At 34.3% G+C, this 16,309-nt stretch overlaps 1 protein-coding gene across 1 annotated transcript in view; it reads left to right on the top strand.

Moving 5' to 3' along the window:
* Window positions 1-15,772: 15,772 nt before the first annotated feature.
* Window positions 15,773-16,309, top strand: part of LOC139900310 (uncharacterized) — a 1,434-nt gene continuing 897 nt past the window's right edge. The window contains exon 1 of the mRNA XM_071883095.1: window positions 15,773-16,309. This exon is cut by the window's right edge and continues 897 nt beyond it. Within this exon, the coding sequence (XP_071739196.1) occupies window positions 15,773-16,309 (537 nt within the window).

Genomic DNA, 16,309 nt, shown 5'->3' on the forward strand with positions numbered 1-16,309 from the left:
ATTTATTGAAAATTAAAATTACACAGTTTATTAAAATACAACAATTTATTGAAATTCAAAATACAACAATAACACGATTTAAGCATTCAAAGTTGGTCATGAATGTGGTGGTGGTGGATTAGATGATGGACGGCTGGCGTCAATATCAAGCATGAATATGCATTGAAATAGTAGAAACTGAAATACTAGAAACTAAAATTAATTATGAAACTACAAACTAATACTGAAACTGAAATACTAGAAACTGAAATACTAGAAACTGAAATTAATTCTGAAACTACAAACTACAACACAATACTTCCATAGGTGATTACATCGGTTAGTTGAAAATGAAATACGACACAAATGCTACAAAAGTACAAATTAACATCAGTTTCAACATTTTTGCTTGACGTTTTGCGGTTTTGAGTGAACGTTCTAGATCTTTTTTGGACCTTAACAATTCTGGGATCACCTCAAGCGCCCTCTCAGACCAGAGCGGATCAATCCAAATTTGTCGCTTTCTACAAAGTGCAGACATCAAGGTGCCGAACCTACCACCACAACCATAATATCGTCGACCGTACTGGTACTCATCAGTCATGCAAGTTTTGAGAACCATCTTTGAACCACAAGATCGACAAAATTTCACAGGAAAAGTTTCCACTGGACCATAATGGTAATTATCAGCCATATTGTTGCAGTCATCTAGTGTTGTGATTGGTGGGGTAGTTATATAGAAGAATTTTCCCGCACAAAAAGCCATCATCTGTTTTCCCGCCAAAAATTTCTCACCAAATGTTTCCCGCCAAAGATTTGACGTCACATGTGACGCGGATGACGATGATGATGATGATGATAATGATTACGGTGATATGTGACGATGATGATAACGGATTAATTTAACGATGACGATGACGATGATAACGGATTAATTTAACGATGACGACGATGATGATAATTAGGTTTTAATTAGGATTTAATTTATATAATTTATAAGTAATTAAAAAATTATTTAAGTGATTAAAATTAATTTTTAATTAAATAAAAGTAATTTTTAATTAATTAAAAGTAATTTTTTTAATTAATTAAAAGTAATTTTATAATTTAAAAGTAACTAAAAATAATATTTAAGTAATTAAAAATTATTTAGAAGTAATTTTGGATTAAATACTTAAGTAATTATATAGATTTTATTAATAAATAATTTCACCAAATAAATAATAAATACTTAAGTAATTAATAATTTTTGATTGAAATTAATTAATTATTTAAAAATTTCACCAAAAAATGACCGTGCACTTTTCGTTTCCCTCCAGTTCACCTTTCCAGATGACAAGTCGTCCGGGAAAAAATTTGGCCAAAAAGCTGTACCTGGAGCAATCTGTCGCCATTTACCCCAAAAAAAAAAAAACCACTCCCAAACTCTTCAAGAACTCCGGCGATTTAGAGGTATTTCGAACCAAATCCAACTCTAATAACACTAACAAAGGTATGTTCTTCATTATTATTGTTAAATCCAATTTTTTTTGCTTAATTTAGTTAAATCCGAATTTTTATGAACCAATTTGAGTTATTGCTATTAAATTCGAAATTTGTGTCTATGTTTTGAAGATTGTTGTGTGTGATTATGTTTATGCTCAAGAAAAACATGCTTTGACTTATTGCTATTAATTAAATCCGAATTTTGCTTATGTATGTTGATTATGTTTGTTATATAGGTTGAAAATTAATATTTTTTTAATTAATATAAACTGAAAATTAAGTTATGTTTGATGGGTTTGATGATGAAAGTTGTATGTTTAGTTTGTATAAGTATAAGTATAAGTGTAAATGTTATTGTTTATGTTTATGTTTATGTTTATGCTTATTGTTTTATGAACATTGTTAGGTTTAGTGGTTAATTTCGGAATAGTTGTACCTTCGGTTCGAAATTAATCAATCCTATAGAATACCCATCCAAGGTTAATTTATTAGAAATTAACTTTGGAAGGTCCCCTTTTTGGGACTGCTTTCTGTGTGTTTTGTCTCTTTTAGGATGTGGATGCGTATAACTTATTTACTAGTTACAAAAATTTTGGTACACATTTTCCCTTTACTCCTACAAATATGCGTTTAATACGACATATTTGGGGAGTTTAGGGAAAATGCTGCCGAATTTTTGCTAACTATTAAATTAGTTGTGCGCACCCATAGTTGAGACAAAATATTCAGAGAGTGGGTTAGGTTGCCTTCCATAGTTGGACCACCCGGCTTTGATTATACATATATTAATTGTTTTTAATTTTAAAGTTTTTTGCTGTTTTAAACTTGATTTAATTAGGGAATATCTATGACGATTGATAAGAGGTGGACTACTATACGACATACATTTAATGCTGACTTTATTAAAGGTCTTAATGCATTTATTGAGAGGTGTAACAACAATTTGGATTCGCACGGTAAGTGTAGCTGCCCATGTAAACATTGTGGTAATACGGTTCTTCTTAAACCTAAACATATAAAAGCCCATATAACTAGATATGGGTTTGAACCCTCTTATACCATATGGCGGCATCACGGTTGAAATGTCCCGTTCTTATTGATTAAAAACGTTCCATATTAATTGATTTCGTTGCGAGGTTTTGACCTCTATATGAGACGTTTTTCAAAGACTGCATTCATTTTTAAAACAAACCATAACCTTTATTTCATAAATAAAGGTTTAAAAAGCTTTACGTAGATTATCAAATAATGATAATCTAAAATATCCTGTTTACACACGACCATTACATAATGGTTTACAATACAAATATGTTACATCGAAATCAGTTTCTTGAATGCAGTTTTAACACAATATCATACAAACATGGACTCCAAATCTTGTCCTTATTTTAGTATGCAACAGCGGAAGCTCTTAGTATTCACCTGAGAATAAACATGCTTTAAACGTCAACAAAAATGTTGGTGAGTTATAGGTTTAACCTATATATATCAAATCGTAACAATAGACCACAAGATTTCATATTTCAATACACATCCCATACATAGAGATAAAAATCATTCATATGTGAACACCTGGTAACCGACATTAACAAGATGCATATATATAAGAATATCCCCATCATTCCGGGACACCCTTCGGATATGATATAAATTTCGAAGTACCAAAGCATCCGGTACTTTGGATGGGGTTTGTTAGGCCCAATAGATCTATCTTTAGGATTCGCGTCAATTAGGGTGTCTGTTCCCTAATTCTTAGATTACCAGACTTAATAAAAAGGGGCATATTTGATTTCGATAATTCAACCATAGAATGTAGTTTCACGTACTTGTGTCTATTTTGTAAATCATTTATAAAACCTGCATGTATTCTCATCCCAAAAATATTAGATTTTAAAAGTGGGACTATAACTCACTTTCACAGATTTTTACTTCGTCGGGAAGTAAGACTTGGCCACTAGTTGATTCACGAACCTATAACAATATATACATATATATATCAAAGTATGTTCAAAATATATTTACAATACTTTTAATATATTTTGATGTTTTAAGTTTATTAAGTCAGCTGTCCTCGTTAGTAACCTACAACTAGTTGTCCACAGTTAGATGTACAGAAATAAATCGATAAATATTATCTTGAATCAATCCATGACCCAGTGTATACGTATCTCAGTATTGATCACAACTCAAACTATATATATTTTGGAATCAACCTCAACCCTGTATAGCTAACTTCAACATTCACATATAGAGTGTCTATGGTTGTTCCGAAATATATATAGATGTGTCGACATGATAGGTCGAAACATTGTATACGTGTCTATGGTATCTCAAGATTACATAATATACAATACAAGTTGATTAAGTTATGGTTGGAATAGATTTGTTACCAATTTTCACGTAGCTAAAATGAGAAAAATTATCCAATCTTGTTTTACCCATAACTTCTTCATTTTAAATCCGTTTTGAGTGAATCAAATTGCTATGGTTTCATATTGAACTCTATTTTATGAATCTAAACAGAAAAAGTATAGGTTTATAGTCAGAAAAATAAGTTACAAGTTGTTTTTGTAAAGGTAGTCATTTCAGTCGAAAGAACGACGTCAAGATGACCATTTTAGAAAACATACTTCCACTTTGAGTTTAACCATAATTTTTGGATATAGTTTCATGTTCATAATAAAAATCATTTTCTCAGAATAACAACTTTTAAATCAAAGTTTATCATAGTTTTTAATTAACTAACCCAAAACAGCCCGCGGTGTTACTACGACGGCGTAAATCCGATTTTACGGTGTTTTTCGTGTTTCCAGGTTTTAAATCATTAAGTTAGCATATCATATAGATATAGAACATGTGTTTAGTTAATTTTAAAAGTCAAGTTAGAAGGATTAACTTTTGTTTGCGAACAAGTTTAGAATTAACTAAACTATGTTCTAGTGATTACGAGTTTAAACCTTCGAATAAGATAGTTTTATATATATGAATCGAATGATGTTATGAACATCATTACTACCTCAAGTTTAGTAGGTAAACCTACTGGAAGTGACAAGAAATGATCTAGCTTCAAAGGATCTTGGATGGCTTGAAAGTTCTTGAAGTAGGATCATGACACAAAAACAAGTTCAAGTAAGATTTTTACTCGAATTAAGATAGTTTATAGTTATAGAAATTGAATCAAAGTTTGAATATGAATATTACCTTGAATAAGAAAGATAACCTACTGTATATAACAAAGGTTTCTTGATCTTAGATGATTACTTGGAATGGATTAGAAAGCTTGGAAGTAAATTAGTAAACTTGAAGGGATTTTTGAAGTGTTCTTGAAGTGTTCTTCCTATGATGATTATAGCTTGATTCTTGAAGTGATTTTTGATGAAGATGATGATTAACTACTGGAAAAACACGTTCATAATAGTGTGTGTGTGTTGAGAGAGAATTAGAAAGAGAATTGGAAGTGAAATGGAGTGAATGATGAGTGGTAATTGGTGAGTGGTGAGTGGGGTTAAAAGGAGTTCTAGTTAGTTGACTAGCTCTTGGTAGAAGTTAAAATTGATTAGTCATACATGAAATAATCAAGAGTGGAATCCCATGCTAGTTCCTATTGGTATATACCCATAGTAAGTACGTTTTGAAGCTGTGTATAATACGGGTAAGAATACGACTAGAATTCTTGATGAAAGAAAAGAATGGGAAAGTAACTGTAACCATTTTCGTTAAGTATGAGTGTTTTGATATATGTCTTGAAGTCTTCCAAAAGTATTTTAATACATCTAAATACACTACATGTATATACATTTTAACTGAGTCGTTAAGTCATCGTTAGTCGTTACATGTAAGTGTTGTTTTGAAACCTTTAAGTTAACGATCTCAATTAATGTTGTTAACCCATTGTTTATTATATCTAATGAGATGTTAAATTATTATATTATCATGATATTATGATATATTAATATATCTTAATATGATATATATACATTTAAATGTCGTTACAACGATAATCGTTACATATATGTCCCGTTTCGAAATCCTTAAGTTAGTAGTCTTGTTTATATGTATATAACTCATTATTAATATACTTATGGAGATACTTACTTATCATAATCTCATGTTAACCATATGTATATCCATATATATATCGTCATGTCGTTTTTACAAGTTTTAACGTTCGTGAATCGCCGGTCAACTTGGGTGGTCAATTATCTATATGAAACATATTTCAATTAATCAAGTCTCAACAAGTTTGATTGCTTAACATGTTGGAAACATTTAATCATGTAAATATTAATCTCAATTAATATATATAAACATGGAAAAGTTCGGGTCACTACAGTACCTACCCGTTAAATAAATTTCGTCCCGAAATTTTAAGCTGTTGAAGGTGTTGACGAATCTTCTGGAAATAGATGTGGGTATTTCTTCTTCATCTGATCTTCACACTCCCAGGTGAACTCGGGTCCTCTACGAGCATTCCATCGAACCTTAACAATTGGTATCTTGTTTTGCTTAAGTCTTTTAACCTCACGATCCATTATTTTGACGGGTTCTTCGATGAATTGGAGTTTTTCATTGATTTGGATTTCATCTAACGGAATAGTGAGATCTTCTTTAGCAAAACATTTCTTCAAATTCGAGACGTGGAAAGTGTTATGTACAGCCGCAAGTTGTTGAGGTAACTCAAGCCGGTAAGCTACTGGTTCGACACGATCAATAATCTTGAATGGTCCAATATACCTTGGATTTAATTTCCTTCATTTACCAAATCGAACAACGCCTTTCCAAGGTGCAACTTTAAGCATGACCATCTCTCCAATTTCAAATTCTATATCTTTTCTTTTAATGTCAGCGTAGCTCTTTTGTCGACTTTGGGCGGTTTTCAACCGTTGTTGAAATTGGATGATCTTCTCGATAGTTTCTTGTATAATCTCCGGACCCGTAATCTGTCTATCCCCCACTTCACTCCAACAAATCGGAGACCTGCACTTTCTACCATAAAGTGCTTCAAACGGCGCCATCTCAATGCTTGAATGGTTGCTGTTGTTGTAGGAAAATTCTGCTAACGGTAGATGTCGATCCCAACTGTTTCCGAAATCAATAACACATGCTCGTAGCATGTCTTCAAGCGTTTGTATCGTCCTTTCACTCTGCCCATCAGTTTGTGGATGGTAGGCAGTACTCATGTCTAGACGAGTTCCTAATGCTTGCTGTAATGTCTGCCAGAATCTTGAAATAAATCTGCCATCCCTATCAGAGATAATAGAGATTGGTATTCCATGTCTGGAGACGACTTCCTTCAAATACAGTCGTGCTAACTTCTCCATCTTGTCATCTTCTCTTATTGGCAGGAAGTGTGCTGATTTGGTGAGACGATCAACTATTACCCAAATAGTATCAAAACCACTTGCAGTCCTTGGCAATTTAGTGATGAAATCCATGGTAATGTTTTCCCATTTCCATTCTGGGATTTCGGGTTGTTGAAGTAGACCTGATGGTTTCTGATGCTCAGCTTTGACCTTAGAACACGTCAAACATTCTCCTACGTATTTAGCAACATCAGCTTTCATACCCGGCCACCAAAAATGTTTCTTGAGATCCTTGTACATCTTCCCCGTTCCAGGATGTATTGAGTATCTGGTTTTATGAGCTTCTCTAAGTACCATTTCTCTCATATCTCCAAATTTTGGTACCCAAATCCTTTCAGCCCTATACCGGATTCTGACTTCCCGAATATTAAGATGTTGCTCCGATCCTTTGGGTATTTCATCCTTTAAATTTCCTTCTTTTAAAACTCCTTGTTGCGCCTCCTTTATTTGAGTAGTAAGGTTATTATGAATCATTATATTCATAGATTTTACTCGAATGGGTTCTCTGTCCTTCCTGCTCAAGGCATCGGCTACCACATTTACCTTCCCCGGGTGGTAACAAATCTCAAAGTCGTAATCATTCAACAATTCAATCCACCTACGCTGCCTCATATTCAGTTGTTTCTGATTAAATATGTGTTGAAGACTTTTGTGGTCGGTATATATAATACTTTTGACCCCATATAAGTAGTGCCTCCAAGTCTTTAATGCAAAAACAACCGCGCCTAATTCCAAATCATGCGTCGTATAATTTTGCTCGTGAATCTTCAATTCTCTAGACGCATAAGCAATCACCTTCGTTCGTTGCATTAATACACAACCGAGACCTTGCTTTGATGTGTCACAATAAATCACAAAATCATCATTCCCTTCAGGCAATGACAATATATGTGCCGTAGTTAACTTTTTCTTCAATAACTGAAACGCTTTCTCTTGTTCATCCTTCCATTCAAATTTCTTCCTTTTATGCGTTAATGCAGTCAAGGGTTTTGCTATTCTGGAAAAGTCTTGGATGAACCTTCTGTAGTAACCAGCTAGTCCTAAAAACTGGCGTATGTGTTTCGGAGTTTTCGGGGTTTCCCACTTTTCAACAGTTTCTATCTTTGCCGGATCCACCTTAATACCTTTTTTGTTCACTATGTGACCGAGGAATTGAACTTCTTCCAACCAAAATGCATACTTTGAAAATTTAGCGTACAATTCTTCCTTCCTCAATACTTCTAACACCTTTCTTAAATGTTCACCGTGTTCTTGGTCATTCTTTGAGTAAATAAGTATGTCATCAATGAAAACAATGACAAACTTGTCAAGGTATGGTCCACACACTCGGTTCATAAGGTCCATGAACACAGCTGGTGCATTAGTTAAACCAAATGGCATGACCATAAACTCGTAATGACCGTAACGCGTTCTGAAAGTAGTCTTTGGAATATCATCTTCTTTCACCCGCATTTGATGATACCCGGAACGTAAGTCAATCTTTGAATAAACAGACGAGCCTTGTAGTTGATCAAATAAGTCGTCGATTCTCGGTAGTGGGTAGCGGTTCTTGATGGTAAGTTTGTTCAACTCTCGGTAGTCAATACACAACCTGAATGTACCATCTTTCTTCTTGACAAACAAAACAGGAGCTCTCCACGGTGATGTGCTTGGTCGAATGAAACCATGCTCTAAAAGTTCTTGTAATTGGGTTTGCAGTTCTTTCATCTCGCTGGGTGCGAGTCTGTAAGGAGCACGAGCTATTGGTGCAGCTCCTGGTACAAGATCTATTTGAAATTCAACAGGTCAATGTGGGGGTAATCCCGGTAATTCTTTCGGAAATACATCGGGAAATTCTTTTGCGACGGGAACATCATTGATGCTCTTTTCTTCAGTTTGTACTTTCTTGACGTGTGCTAGAATAGCATAGCAACCTTTTCTTATTAGTTTTTGTGCCTTCAAATTACTAATAAGATGTAGCTTCGTGTTGCCCTTTTCTCCGTACACCATTAAGGGTTTTCCTTTTTCTCGTATAATGCGAATTGCATTTTTGTAGCAAACTATCTCTGCTTTCACTTCTTTCAACCAGTCCATACCGATTATCACATCAAAACTCCCTAACTCTACTGGTATCAAGTCAATCTTAAATGTTTCGCTAACCAGTTTAATTTCTCGATTCCGACATATATTATCTGCTGAAATTAATTTACCATTTGCTAATTCGAGTAAAAATTTACTATCCAAAGGCGTCAATGGACAACTTAATTTAGCACAAAAATCTCTACTCATATAGCTTCTATCCGCACCCGAATCAAATAAAACGTAAGCAGATTTATTGTCAATAAGAAACGTACCCGTAACAAGCTCCGGGTCTTCCAGTGCCTCTGCCACATTAATATTGAAAACTCTTCTGCGGCCTTGTCCATTCGTGTTCTCCTGGTTCGGGCAATTTCTAATAATGTGGCCCGGTTTTCCACATTTATAACAAAATACATTGGCATAACTTGCTCCGACACTACTTGCTCCGCCATTACTCGTTCCGACACCATTTGTTCCTTTCGTTCTATTAACCCCTGGTCCGTAGACGTCACACTTCGCCGCGCTATGACCATTTCTTTTACACTTGTTGCAAAATTTGGTGCAGAACCCCGAGTGATACTTTTCACACCTTTGGCATAGCTGCTTCTGATTGTTGTTGTTGTTGTGGTTATTATTGTTGTTGGGATGATTGTTGTAGTTGCTGTTGTTGTTGTTGTTGTTGTTGTTGTTGTTGGGCCGTTTGTTGTAGTTGCGATTTATGTTGCGATTGTTGGGATAATTGTTGCGATTATTGTTGTAATTGCTGTTGTTGTTGTATTGGTGATTCTTATCACCGTTTTCCTCCCACTTTCTTTTGACTTGCTTTACATTGGCCTCTTCAGCAGTCTGTTCTTTAATTCTTTCTTCAATCTGGTTCACTAGTTTGTGAGCCATTCTACATGCCTGTTGTATGGAGGCGGGCTCGTGTGAACTTATATCTTCTTGGATTCTTTCCGGTAATCCTTTCACAAACGCGTCGATCTTCTCTTCCTCATCTTCGAATGCTCCCGGACACAATAGGCACAATTCTGTGAATCGTCTTTCGTACGTGGTAATATCAAATCCTTGGGTTCGTAACCCTCTAAGTTCTGTCTTGAGCTTATTGACCTCGGTTCTGGGACGGTACTTCTCGTTCATCAAGTGCTTGAATGCTGACCACGGTAGTGCGTACGCATCGTCTTGTCCCACTTGCTCTAGATAGGTATTCCACCATGTTAACGCAGAACCTGTGAAGGTATGCGTAGCGTACTTCAATTTGTCCTCTTCAGTACACTTACTTATGGCAAACACCGATTCGACCTTCTCGGTCCACCGTTTCAATCCGATCGGTCCTTCGATTCCATCAAATTCCAAAGGTTTGCAGGAAGTGAATTCTTTGTAGGTGCATCCTACACGATTTCCTGTACTGCCAGATCCAAGGTTATTGTTGGTATGTAGCGCAGCCTGTACTGCGGCTATGTTTGAAGCTAGAAAAGTACGGAATTCCTCTTCATTCATATTCACGGTGTGTCGAGTAGTCGGTGCCATTTCCTTCAAAATAGTCAAATGGAACAAGTTAATCATACAGAATATTAAGAGTAGTTAATAGTATTTCGTAGCATAATATGAACTCATTTATAAAAGCTTTTTCTTCATATTAGCGTTTTATAAGTTTAAATTCGGGTAGTACCTACCCGTTAAGTTCATACTTAGTAGCTAATATACAATTCAACTACTACAATTCTATATGAAAAACTGATTATAATAATATTTCGCGTTCAAACTTTTACACAATATTTTACAAACTTACAATACCGCTTATTTTACATATAGCATGAAATATAGCACACAATAAATTTGATACAAGATGGTTGTGAAGATAATTCTAGCTAGTACACAAGTCGTTCAGCAAAGGCAATAAAGACACGTAATTCATACGTCCAGAAACAAGTCATGCATTCTGGTTTTACTAGGATTACTTCCCATCCTTGGTCTTGTGGAACATAACCGTTATGGCCGTTGATAAGACAGCGTGTTGTAACGTCGTCAAAGGGACGAGGGTTACGTAATGTCCAACAGTCCCGTAACAATCTAAAAACCTCATTTCTTACCCCAATTACCGACTCCGTCACTTGTGGGAACGTTTTATTTAATAGTTGTAGCCCGATGTTCTTGTTCTCACTTTGGTGAGAAGCGAACATTACTAATCTGTAAGCATAACATGCTTATTTATGTTGCATGTCAGCCACTTTTTCTAAATCACGAAGTCCAATATTCGGATATATTGAGTCAAAATAATTTCTTAACCCATTACGTAAAATAGCATTTGGGTTCCCCGCAATATATGCGTCAAAGTAAACACATCGTAACTTATGGATTTCCCAATGTGATATCCCCCATCTTTCGAACGAAAGCCTTTTATAAACCAAGGCATTCTTGGAACGTTCTTCGAATGTCTTACAAACTGATCTCGCCTTAAATAGTTGTGCCGAAGAATTCTGACCGACTCTAGACAAGATTTCATCAATCATGTCTCCGGGTAGGTCTCTTAAAATATTGGGTTGTCTATCCATTTTGTGTTTTTATACTGTAAAATAGACAAGAGTTAGATTCATAAAAAAATACTTATTAATACAAGCAATTTTTACATATATCATAAAGCATAAGCACACTATATTACTTATATTACACCACACGAATACAACTATCTTATTCCGACTCGCTTGTTTCTTCTTCTTCGGTTTTGGTTCGTTTTGCCAAGCTTCTAGGGATATATGATGTTCCCCTAATACGAGACGTCGTTATCCACATTGGTTTAGAAAAACCTGGTGGTTTAGAGGTTCCCGGGTCATTGTTACAACTTAAGGACTTCGGGGGTTGACGATACATATAAAGTTCATCGGGGTTGGAATTAGATTTCTCTATTTTTATGCCCTTTCCCATATTATTTTCTTTTGCCTTTTTAAATTCAGTTGGGGTAATTTCTATAACATCATCGGAATTCTCGTCGGAATCCGATTCATCGGAGAATTGGTAATCCTCCCAATATTTTGCTTCCTTGGCGGAAACACCATTGACCATAATTAACCTTGGTCGGTTGGTTGAGGATTTTCTTTTACTTAACCGTTTTATTATTTCCCCCGCCGGTTCTATTTCTTCATCCGGTTCCGATTCTTCTTCCGGTTCCGATTCTTCTTCCGGATCCGACTCTTCTTCCGGTTCCTCTTCGGGAACTTGTGAATCAGTCCACGAATCATTCCAATTTACATTTGACTCTTCATTATTATTAGGTGAGTCAATGGGACTTGTTCTAGAGGTAGACATCTATCACATAATATCAAACGCGTTAAGAGATTAATATATCACATAATATTCACATGTTAAAAATATATAGTTTCCAACAAAATTTGTTAAGCAATCATTTTTCAAGTAAACACGGTCGAAGTCCAGACTCACTAATGCATCCTAACAAACTAGATAAGACACACTAATGAAAAATTCTGGTTCTCTAAGACCAACGCTCGGATACCAACTGAAATGTCCCGTTCTTATTGATTAAAAACGTTCCATATTAATTGATTTCGTTGCGAGGTTTTAACCTCTATATGAGACGTTTTTCAAAGACTGCATTCATTTTTAAAACAAACCATAACCTTTATTTCATAAATAAAGGTTTAAAAAGCTTTACGTAGATTATCAAATAATGATAATCTAAAATATCCTGTTTACACACGACCATTACATAATGGTTTACAATACAAATATGTTACATCGAAATCAGTTTCTTGAATGTAGTTTTAACACAATATCATACAAACATGGACTCCAAATCTTGTCCTTATTTTAGTATGCAATAGCGGAAGCTCTTAGTATTCACCTGAGAATAAACATGCTTTAAACGTCAACAAAAATGTTGGTGAGTTATAGGTTTAACCTATATATATCAAATCGTAATAATAGACCACAAGATTTCATATTTCAATACACATCCCATACATAGAGATAAAAATCATTCATATGGTGAACACCTGGTAACCGACATTAACAAGATGCATATATATAAGAATATCCCCATCATTCCGGGACACCCTTCGGATATGATATAAATTTCGAAGTACTAAAGCATCCGGTACTTTGGATGGGGTTTGTTAGGCCCAATAGATCTATCTTTAGGATTCGCGTCAATTAGGGTGTCTGTTCCCTAATTCTTAGATTACCAGACTTAATAAAAAGGGGCATATTCGATTTCGATAATTCAACCATAGAATGTAGTTTCACGTACTTGTGTCTATTTTGTAAATCATTTATAAAACCTGCATGTATTTTCTCATCCCAAAAATATTAGATTTTAAAAGTGGGACTATAACTCACTTTCACAGATTTTTACTTCGTCGGGAAGTAAGACTTGGCCACTGGTTGATTCACGAACCTATAACAATATATACATATATATCAAAGTATGTTCAAAATATATTTACAATACTTTTAATATATTTTGATGTTTTAAGTTTATTAAGTCAGCTGTCCTCGTTAGTAACCTACAACTAGTTGTCCACAGTTAGATGTACAGAAATAAATCGATAAATATTATCTTGAATCAATCCACGACCCAGTGTATACGTATCTCAGTATTGATCACAACTCAAGCTATATATATTTTGGAATCAACCTCAACCCTGTATAGCTAACTCCAACATTCACATATAGAGTGTCTATGGTTGTTCCGAAATATATATAGATGTGTCGACATGATAGGTCGAAACATTGTATACGTGTCTATGGTATCTCAAGATTACATAATATACAATACAAGTTGATTAAGCTATGGTTGGAATAGATTTGTTACCAATTTTCACGTAGATAAAATGAGAAAAATTATCCAATCTTGTTTTACCCATAACTTCTTCATTTTAAATCTGTTTTGAGTGAATCAAATTGCTATGGTTTCATATTGAACTCTATTTTATGAATCTAAACAGAAAAAGTATAGGTTTATAGTCGGAAAAATAAGTTACAAGTCGTTTTTGTAAAGGTAGTCATTTCAGTCGAAAGAACGACGTCTAGATGACCATTTTAGAAAACATACTTCCACTTTGAGTTTAACCATAATTTTTGGATATAGTTTCATGTTCATAATAAAAATCATTTTCTCATAATAACAACTTTTAAATCAAAGTTTATCATAGTTTTTAATTAACTAACCCAAAACAGCCCGCGGTGTTACTACGACGGCGTAAATCCGGTTTTACGGTGTTTTTTGTGTTTCCAGGTTTTAAATCATTAAGTTAGCATATCATATAGATATAGAACATGTGTTTAGTTAATTTTAAAAGTCAAGTTAGAAGGATTAACTTTTGTTTGCGAACAAGTTTAGAATTAACTAAACTATGTTCTAGTGATTACGAGTTTAAACCTTCGAATAAGATAGTTTTATATATATGAATCGAATGATGTTATGAACATCATTACTACCTCAAGTTTAGTAGGTAAACCTACTGGAAGTGACAAGAAATGATCTAGCTTCAAAGGATCTTGGATGTCTTGAAAGTTCTTGAAGTAGGATCATGACACAAAAACAAGTTCAAGTAAGATTTTTACTCGAATTAAGATAGTTTATAGTTATAGAAATTGAATCAAAGTTTGAATATGAATATTACCTTGAATAAGAAAGATAACCTACTGTATATAACAAAGGTTTCTTGATCTTAGATGATTACTTGGAATGGATTAGAAAGCTTGGAAGTAAATTAGTAAACTTGAAGGGATTTTTGAAGTGTTCTTCCTATGATGATTATAGCTTGATTCTTGAAGTGATTTTTGATGAAGATGATGATTAACTACTGGAAAAACACATTCATAATAGTGTGTGTGTGTGTTGAGAGAGAATTAGAAAGAGAATTGGAAGTGAAATGGAGTGAATGATGAGTGGTAATTGGTGAGTGGTGAGTGGGGTTAAAAGGAGTTCTAGTTAGTTGACTAGCTCTTGGTAGAAGTTAAAATTGATTAGTCATACATGAAATAATAAAGAGTGGAATCCCATGCTAGTTCCTATTGGTATATACCCATAGTAAGTACGTTTTGAAGCTGTGTATAATACGGGTAAGAATACGACTAGAATTCTTGATGAAAGAAAAGAATGGGAAAGTAACTGTAACCATTTTCGTTAAGTATGAGTGTTTTGATATATGTCTTGAAGTCTTCCAAAAGTATTTTAATACATCTAAATACACTACATGTATATACATTTTAACTGAGTCGTTAAGTCATCGGTAGTCGTTACATGTAAGTGTTGTTTTGAAACCTTTAAGTTAACGATCTCAATTAATGTTGTTAACCCATTGTTTATTATATCTAATGAGATGTTAAATTATTATATTATCATGATATTATGATATATTAATATATCTTAATATGATATATATATATACATTTAAATGTCGTTACAACGATAATCGTTACATATATGTCCCGTTTCGAAATCCTTAAGTTAGTAGTCTTGTTTATATGTATATAACTCATTATTAATATACTTATGGAGATACTTACTTATCATAATCTCATGTTAACCATATGTATATCCATATATATATCGTCATGTCGTTTTTACAAGTTTTAACGTTCGTGAATCGCCGGTCAACTTGGGTGGTCAATTGTCTATATGAAACATATTTCAATTAATCAAGTCTCAACAAGTTTGATTGCTTAACATGTTGGAAACATTTAATCATGTAAATATTAATCTCAATTAATATATATAAACATGGAAAAGTTCGGGTCACTACAACGGTGAACTACCACAACCACCCGAAGTACACAACACAACGGACCCTCTAAGAAATTTCTTGCACGATATTCAGTTGGAGGAAGTTCCTAATTTTGAGGACGAAGGTCCGAATGACGATGAGACTATGAATGACATGACCACAACTGCTCTTGATGATTTAATTGACTCCACGCAAACCGAGCTATATCCCGGTAGCAAGTTGTCCTCATTAGAGTTTTTAGCCAAGTTAACACACATTAAGGTCTTGAACAAATGGACGAATACTTCATTCGACCAATTGTTAGAATTACTCATACAATCACATCCCCCAAATAACACGATTCCGAAATCATTTTACGAAACTAAGAAGTGGATGAGAAAGATCGGTTTAGGGTATCAAGCGATACATGCTTGTAAGAATGATTGTTGTTTGTTTTATAAAGAATACCAGGGTTTGGAAAACTGTCCAATATGTAAAGAGAGTAGATGGAAAGATGAACGCACAACGGGGAAAAAAGTTCCTAATAAAGTTTTGCGTTATTTTCCAATAACTCCAAGACTAAAACTGTTGTACAGTTCCAGATACACTGCAAAGGATATGACTTGGCATGCTACTGGGCAGTGCAATGAAGAGGGTAAGATGCGTCATCCGGTAGATGGTCGAGCTTGGAAAGAAATCGAC

This window comes from Rutidosis leptorrhynchoides, chromosome 3 (assembly GCF_046630445.1).
Source record: "Rutidosis leptorrhynchoides isolate AG116_Rl617_1_P2 chromosome 3, CSIRO_AGI_Rlap_v1, whole genome shotgun sequence".
Classification (NCBI taxonomy): Eukaryota; Viridiplantae; Streptophyta; class Magnoliopsida; order Asterales; family Asteraceae; genus Rutidosis; species Rutidosis leptorrhynchoides.